This window comes from Physeter macrocephalus, chromosome 13 (assembly GCF_002837175.3).
Source record: "Physeter macrocephalus isolate SW-GA chromosome 13, ASM283717v5, whole genome shotgun sequence".
NCBI lineage: Eukaryota > Metazoa > Chordata > Mammalia > Artiodactyla > Physeteridae > Physeter > Physeter macrocephalus.
The window spans coordinates 8,350,697-8,359,653 of NC_041226.1; the positions used below are offsets into that span (position 1 = coordinate 8,350,697).

The window sequence follows — 8,957 nt, forward strand, 5'->3', positions numbered from 1 at the left end:
AAAAAAAAAAAAAAAAAAAAAAAAAAAGTAGGAGACAAAAGTAGCAACTTCTGTTTCTGTATCAGGCAAGCTTTTTTCTTTTCTTTTTCTTTTTCTGTCATTATTTAGTCAAGGATTATCAGAAGTCAGCACACTCCATGGCTTTTTTTTAAAGACATTTATTGTATCATATTGTGTTTTATGTTATTTTCCAGATGTTGAATAAGGCACACTACATTTGCAACAAGCCTTGCATTCGTGTCCTTGTCCACAAATAATTGTGTTTTCATAGTCCTTTGCCTCAAGGAAATTAAACTCTTATTTTTGTCTTAAAATTTATATTTTTATTTGTTTTCAAACATTAGAAGGTCTCAAGAATGTGTTATTCTTGTTTGATGCTTTTTTGGTTTTTTTCAAAAAACTCAAATTGTCTCTATTTTCTAGGCTTACCAAGAGATTGAAGAGCGAGTCCCTGAAATCCGACTTCACAATAGATTTAAAACATGAGGTAGGTCATGATTTGTTTGGTTAAAAAGTCTTTGTAATCAAGAATTCGTGCCTTTGATACAAAAGGTGTCTCGTGTTCCCTGAAAGGTGCGTCCCCTCCGCCACTCACATCCATATTTTCCCAACAAGGAAGTTGCACATGCTACACTCTGTGAGGGCCTTCTTCTTTAAGCCCATTTTGGTCACGTAGGTGGAGAAGGAACAGTGGAAAAAACAGTTGTGTCTGTGATTCTTCATCCTTTGTTTTTAAGCTAGGTGGATGGGTCCAGAGATGGATTTTTAAAAACATGCAAAAATGTCAGTACAATACCTCTCGTCTTATTTTGTGCTTTGGTTGCACATATGCCTTCGACATGTCTCTTGTGCTGGACCCTGTGGAGCAGAATTGGGCCAGCTGGGCCCCCAGCACCCCGGCATTTAGTGGACATCTGGGACCAGTCGTCCTGGGGGCAGGTGGCGGGCGTCCCGTCCTTAATCCATTAATCCCTCCTGAATCATCATCAAGAAGGTCTCTTTGTGCATTTCATTCATGGGTACATCTGACTGCCTGAAACAGACCTGCCTTTCCCTCTGTAGGAATCTGTATTTTAGGACATTGGGGCCAATCATGACTCAGTCCAGCAGAGCTGGCAGCCTGCCAGGAGCGAAAAGGGCACTCACAAGATTATAATTTGGGGAGTATTTTTAAATGATGAAATAGGTTATTTGAGGAGAAATATTCATGTCAAAAATTATTCTTTTCCACAGAAGGGAAAGAATGACTAGTTGAAAGCCAGGGTCTGTCTAGATATTTTTAATGAAAAGTCAGCTCAGGTATAGATACCCAGGTTTGGGAGTCTATGAAACATTGAATAACACACAAAAAAACCCTCTAACATACGTGAAAGGTATAAAGATCAGTCAGAGATTGCTTAAGAGATTGAACTTGATCAGTTGCTTGGAGGCTACCTGTAAGTATCTCCCCAGGAGGGGCCCCCTTTGTTCTAACGAGAGTCAACAGCTTTCTTGAATTCTCTCCCTCTCCCCCTTTTCTTCATATTTTATAACATATGAATGTATCTCTGAATAATATGTAGTTTTGCATCCTTCTGGCCTTTATATAAACAGAACTGTACCCTGAATAATGTTCTAATTTGAAAGTCATCTGTGTTGATACGTGTGGCTTTAATGAACTATTGTCACTTTGTATAACTGTCTCTCTCAGGACCATACCACAGTGTATTTGCCCAGTCTGCTGGTAGTGGGCCTCTGGGTTGCTACTGGTTTTTGCTATTGCAGTCACCACTTCTGTGAATATTTTTGACATGTGTCATGATGATCATCTACAAGAGTTTCTCTAGGGCAGAAGCTTTTAAACTGTTTTTTGACTGTGACCGAATTTAAAAAATGCATTTTTCATTGTGACTCAGTATATTTGTGTGTTGTTATTGTGTTTTGTTATTGATTTCTAACAGTATGATTGGTCTATATAACAGTCATTTGAAATATTTTTAGGTTTGCTTTATGGCCTAGTTCATGTTCACTTTTCATAAATGGAGAAAAGGATGTATGTGCTCTAATTTGGGGGGGGGGTATAATATTCTTTTTATGTTTATTAAAGAAGAAATAATCAGTTAATCTATTGTGCTTTTCACATATTTTATTTCCTCCCTCTCTCCCTTCTCCTACTTTTGTTTTGTCTGCTTGCTCCGTCATTTACTAAGGGAGGAATGTGAAAATCTTCCATGATAGTGGTGACAGTGTCTCTTTGTGGAACTGCCAACTCTTGCTATTTATACTCTGAGGCTATGTTAATTAGATGCTTACAAGTTTAGAATTGTTACCTCCTCTCGGTAAATTTATCTTTATCTCTAGTAATGCTCTTTGCCTTAGCATTTATTTTGTTGATAGGAACACTTCTATACTAGCTTTCTTTTGGTGTTTGCTTCATCATTGTTTTTCATTTTTTTCTTTCATTTCTTTTGTGTCCTCTTTTGATGCATCTCTCTTGAAGAGGACGTGTTTGTTTTTTTCTCCCAGTTCGACAATCTTTATCTTCAAACCATATAGCGAATTTACATTTACATTTTTCATGATTACTAACACTTTATTTTATCCTTTGTCCCCCAGTTTTTTCTTTTGAAAATTTTCTTGCTTTGTTTTAGATTTTTAAAATTTTTATTCCATTTTTTTCCCTCCTCTGTTATTTTTGAAGTTCATTCTCAATGTCTGTTTCTTAATGGTTGTTTTAAATACAGTAAGTCCCCTGCATACAAACCTTCAAGTTGTGAACTTTCAAAGATGCGAACGTATTATAAACCTGTTACAGTACAGTACTATATAGCTGATTGTGTTAGTTGGGTACCTAGGCTAACTTTGTTGGACTTACGAACAAATTGGACTTACGAACTCGCTCTTGGAATGGAACTTGTTCGTATGCAGGGGACTTACTGTACTTTAACATGTACAGTAAGTGGCTAATTAATCAATAGCCTAAAAATCTAAGGGCCTGAGCATAATAACTCTGATTATCCCTCTCCCGGTTTTGATGCTCTTTTGTCCAGTATTTTTGTTCTGTTTTTTTTTTTTTCAACCCCGCTACTCAGATATTGTCCTTACTTTATACAGTTAAATCATTTGTATTAGTTTAACCCTGTATTTGCTGTGTCTATGCTCACTATTCTGTTTTGCTTTTTGGACCTGCCAACGGGGATCATTTTTATTCTTCCTGAAGTATATCCTTCAGAATTTCCTTTTTAGTGAGGTGGCAAATTCTCTGTTTTTTGGTTTTTTTTTTCTTTAAAAATAATTTATTTCGGGCTTCCCTGGTGGCACAGTGGTTGAGAGTCCACCTGCCGATGCAGGGGACACGGGTTCGTGCCCCGGTCCCGGAAGATCCCACATATACCGCAGAGCGGCTGGGCCCGTGAGCCATGGCCGCTGGGCCTGCGCGTCCGGAGCCTGTGCTTCGCAACGGGAGAGGCCACAACAGTGAGAGGCCCGCGTACTGCAAAAAAAAAAAAATAATAATAATAATAATAATTCATTTCAACTTTGTTCTTGAGACATAGTTGCATTGTATGTACAATTCTAGGTTGTGAGACATTTTCTCTCATCACAATACTGTTGTTCCCCTGTGCTCTGGCTTCTGTTACTGCTGTTGTGTTAGGAAATCAACCACCGCTCTTACATGGTTCCTTTGTCAGTAATCTGCCGTTTCTCTGGCTGCTTTTAAGATTCTTTGTCTTTGGTGTTCTGCAGTTTCACTATGGTATATATTACATGTCTAGGTGCAGACTCTTTTTTTCTAATGCTGCTTAGCATTCATTGGGCCTTTCTATAATAGGATTGTTAAGCAATCCTATTTTTTTTAAATTACATTAAAAAAAATTCTCAGCCATTGTCTTTTCAGCTATTTTCTCATCCACTCTGTTATCTCCTTCTGGAACTTTAGATATATGCTAGAGGTTTGAACTTCTCTTCTACATTCCCCATCTCTGTTTCTTGCTGGGCTACATTTCAAATAACTTGGAGGACTTCATCTTTTAGTTCCCTAGTTTTTATTCAGCTGTGTCTAATATGCTGTTTATCCTCACCATTAAAATGTTCATTTTAAGCATTATACTTTTCACATCTACAAGTTCTAGATATTTCTTTTTCAAATTTGCTCTCTTGTACAGTCTTTCAGAAATTTTGCTCATGTTTTAAAGTTTTTCTTTTCTTTATAAAAATATACGAAACAGTAATTTTCTATTCTGTGCTTGATCATTCCAACCCCCGAAGTCTTCTGGGCCTGAGCAAGCTGTGTCTGCTGGCTCTTGCCCATCATCTCGTCTCTTTGTACTACTTTTTGTGATTTTTCCGAGTACTTTTGCGCCTTGGGAACTGTGGCCGTCCCCCGAGTCCTGTATTAAGGTTGTGGGCTCCTCAGTAAGGATTTGCATTAGTTTTTGCCTGCTGCTAGAGGCTCAGGCTGACTTAGAGATACTTTAAATTACTCCGAGGTGTTTCTGGAACACGTAGGTGACCAATGAGGGAGGCCTGGCTTTTGGTTACAGAATCTCAGGATATCTGGAGATGATTTTTCCCTCCATCTAGTGCCAGTTGTGGGGCTTTGCTGTTAGACACGCCCCACCTTGGGCAGGTCATGGGCTTTATTCTCTTAACATGCATCAGAACCTTGGCATCCTCAGAGCCCAGCTGATACCTACTGGGGAAAACTACCCTCAGTGGCCTTTTTCCCCAGGTTCTCACTTTCCATTTTTGTCCTCATAAGCTCCACATTTTTGTGCCAAGTTAGCAATACATTTTAAATGCTTTTAAAAATATTTTATCCCAATATTTTTAGATATTTTCAGCCAGTCGGTTTTTCAGGGTATGTAATTACCATCCTGCAGGAGACCAGAGTCATGATATTTCCTTTTATCTTTCTCTGTGATGTTTTAGAATCCCTAAAATAGCTTCCCTAAAATTGCTTATGACAATTTGGAATTTTTTGGAGGTCAGAATACTGATTCTTAATTGTTTATGGTTAATAAAAGATTAGATTGCTCCACATGGAATTACTATTTTTGTAAGTAAAAAAAAACCCAAAAAACCTGTTGAATGCTGACATATTGATGTGGTTCAATGTAATATTCTGTAGAGAAGGTAAGGTCTGCTTGCCCTCGAGATGTTTCATACCTTCGTGGACCTGTGGTGCTGGTTAAGAGCTTTCATTCATGCCAGTTTCCTGTGTGACAGATCGCTCTCTACATCTGGGACAGAGGTGATGGACCGCCCCTCACTCCTGTGCCTGAGTTTTGTACAGACGGTGTGGACTCTTCCTGTGCCACCACATTTCATTCTCTTCTACCGCTTTGCGTAAGTAATAGAAGGACAGCTTCCTCGCGTGTCAAAGGAAAACATACATGCTGTGCACGATGTTGTCCTAGCACTTTCCATCCTAAAAAACCCCAACATCTGCCATGTACCGGGTGAGAACTATATATCATGTTTCTAGGGGTATTGGCCCCATAACGTAAGCACTGTCGTTACCCTGTTTTGCCCAAGAGAAGAGAGCAGAGTGGCACTGAGAGCTGCGGAGGTGTAGCCCAGAGTCATTTCTTTTGTTGAAGATGTAGCGTGTAGCTGTTGGAATTCCAATTCTATTTCCTAGAAAGGCAATCGCAGACATTTCCCATTATTCCTAAGCCTTCTCCTCGAGCCCACCCCCTTTACTTTCTCAGCCAGTGACCTCGCTTTGATCTCACCTGAGACTGTCCAGAACTTTTAGAATGAACCTACTTGTTAGGGTAGACCCTTGGACCAGTCCCCAGGATGGGCCTGAAGACCCTGGAACTCAACTGGGTGGTTAACAATCCTTCCTTATAATGAAAAATATATTCACTACCTCTAATGTTGTCTGTTATTTTCAAGTCATTGATACAGAAGTCTGTGTGTTGCATTTTCAAAGAGGAATATATGTACACACAGACACACACACACTGCAACAGTGGGAGAGAATCTGTACTGTTGGCACAGTTCCTGAGGGGGAGATGTCTTTTTAGACATTACGCATGCTTGTTCTTTAATGTTCTCCTGGACAATCTGGAGGGGTTGACCTCCTAGTGCCTTGAGTGACATGACAAAACTGCAGTTACATGTCGCTATTAACCAGCCCCAAATGATGCAGAATTAGGATTGAGTGTCACTACAGGCCGAAGATGGTGATAAAGGGGCCAGAAAACACCGCCCAACCCAGCTCCCTCCGTGAAGCGCCCACGGTCTGGGTGTGGATTGTCCGCAAGCCCCTCCATGAGCCCCTTCATCTGAGTGATCAGCTAGGGCTGGAACCAGGGCAGGGCTCCAGGCTCCTCCAAAGTGTTGGAAGTTATCCTGACTTTGGCAGAGGACAGAACATCGCTGTTGCCTAGATTTGGGTAGATGATAAAGGGCCGTAAAAATACTTTAACACCAAAGTAAGGCTGGGCCCCCAGAAGGGAGTCATCTCTTATTTTACACTAAAACATCCCCCTACTTCTCTCTCCCTTTGTCAAAATCTTCACCAGCTGGAAAAAGGAAAGGGAAGGTAGCCAACATTTACTGGGTACCTGTGATGCACTTAATAAATAGTAGTAATAAAAGCAGCCGTACGGGTGGTTATCATCCCAGTTTCCTAAATGAGCAGACAGTATAGAGAGCTGAGGACACTCGTCCAGGTGACACAGTGGAAATGCAGAGCTGGGATCCTGGTGCCGGTCTGGCTGAGCAAAGGCTTTGTGGAGCTGCAGTTCCTTTTTTCCCCTAAAACTTAATCCTGGAGACAAGTTTGGTGTCCCTGACATTGGTGAATTTGAACTTGAGAGCATGTGAGAGCTAATGTGGATGTGCAGTTAAGATGCGTTGACTCATGTATGCATACATTTTTCTTTTTCTTCTTTTTTTAGGGAAATCCAGTGAAGAAGAAGGATATTTTTGTTGCAGTAAAGACATGCAAGAAATTTCATGGTGACAGAAGTATGTTTTGGGTTATTCATTTTTACTGAACTTTAAAAATCCAAACTGCCTTTAAAAAAACAGTACAAACCAGATATAAAGTCAACCTAAATAAAAGGGACAATGGCAAACATGTCATTGAAGTAAAAGCAGTTATTTAATCAGCATTCCTCAGCGTAGCACTTCAGTCACCAAGATCAATTAGCAAAGACAATTTTGTTGTACTGCAACATGAGTGGTCATAGCCCTTCTAAGGACTGATTAGAGCAGTATTTTAAATTGGAAATGGAAAAGCTCAGCTGTGGCAATCTAGGAGACAGTTAGTGAATGACAATCCATTTTGCAAAACAATGTCCTGTTATGTCCAAGTGCAGTCTCTGAGCTGTGTGAAGAGTATGAGAGGGGATTTCAGGGCAACAGAATGCCAAAAAGAATGTTTTTCTAACACTGTTCCTTCTTTTTATATTTATTTCAAATGCACACGTCAGAACTTTTAAGTAAGGATATGTATCTGCTCACATGTAGATATATAGAGAAAAGGAAAAAGGTGCCTTACAAGCAACGGTTCCTTCTTAAGGAAATCCTGCATGTATTGATAGATGAATGTTGTTTTTATTCAAATTGTTGGTGTCATTACAGAATTCTACTAAGTTATTATGATACTATTTTTTAAAAAGCCTACCTTAAATATAAATACATAATTTATCTCCTTTTTTCACCTTATTTCAAGCAGCACTTTTCTGAAATTGAAGATCAGACAGTCTTTTGCATTTTCTAATTTTAGCGCATATTTTAATGTTTTTCCATGAACAGACTCAATTTCACCAAGAGTGTGATATTTATAGAGGAGAGATTTCTAAACCAGCTGTCTTTTTTTGTGAGATTAGAGCTATGTGGGGAGTTCATTTATATAATTTATGTGATAATATATTTACAAATTATAATTTAAAGGGGAACATATTTTCCAAATAAAAGAATATTATACTTTGGGATTAAAGTGTTGTTTAAGACACTGACATAAATTCAAATCTTGTTATATTCAACACTATCTTAAAAGTACATTTACTATAAACCTTCATGGTTACCTAAAATAGTCATGATAAATTCTAAGTCCTATTAAATCAGCCTAAATAAATATATGCATTCATTATATGAGTCCTAAAATACATCAAAAATCAATATAGCACTTAAAAATTTCATTTATCATAAATTTAACCTAGATTTAATATTTTCTTTTTTTCATAATCTGTAATGGCTCTGTAGGATGATTTTTTTTTAAGTTTCTTTTATTTATTTATATATTTTTGGCTGCGTTTTGGGTCTTCGTTGCCGTGCGTGGGCTTTCTCTAGTTGCTGTGAGGGGGGGCTACTCTTTGTTGCGGCGCGCGGGCTTCTCATTGCAGTGGCTTCTCTTGTGGAGCACGGGCTCTAGGCATGCGGACTTCAGTAGTTGCAGCATGCGGGCTCAGTAGTTGCAGCACGGGGGCCCTAGAGCACATGGGCTCCAGCAGTTGTGGCACGTGGGCTCAGTAGTTGCAGCGTGCAGGCTGATTAGTTGTGGCTCGTGGGCTCTAGAGCACCGGCTCAGTAATTGTGGTGCATGGGCTTAGTTGCTCCACAGCGTGTGGGATCTTCCCGGACCAGAGGTTGAACACGTGCCCCCTGCATTGGCAGTGTAGGGTGATTTTTGACAAATACCTTTCATTAAAGAAGTGTGAAGGCACTGCAGAAATACAGAGGATCATGAGAGATTACTACAAGCAACTATATGCCAAAAATGGACAACCTGGAAGAAATGGACAAATTCTTAGAAAAGCACAACCTTCCAAGACTGAACCAGGAAGAAAAAGAAAATATAAACAGACCAGTCACAAGCACTGAAATTGAAACTGTGATTAAAAATCTTCCAACAAACAAAAGCCCAGGACCAGATGGCCTCACAGGCGAATTCTATCAAACATTTAGAGAAGAGCTAACACCTATCCTTCTCAAACTCTTCCAAAACATAGCAGAGG

The 8,957-nt window shown here is 39.4% G+C and overlaps 1 protein-coding gene across 1 annotated transcript in view; it reads left to right on the plus strand.

Annotated features, from left to right (window-relative positions):
• The window catches only part of B3GLCT (beta 3-glucosyltransferase), a 107,590-nt gene that overhangs the window by 60,749 nt on the left and 37,884 nt on the right, over window positions 1-8,957 (plus strand). The window contains exons 8-10 of the mRNA XM_024125824.3: window positions 424-487; window positions 5,209-5,328; window positions 6,894-6,963. Of these exons, the coding sequence (XP_023981592.1) occupies window positions 424-487; window positions 5,209-5,328; window positions 6,894-6,963 (254 nt within the window). The remainder of the gene's footprint in view (window positions 1-423; window positions 488-5,208; window positions 5,329-6,893; window positions 6,964-8,957) is intronic.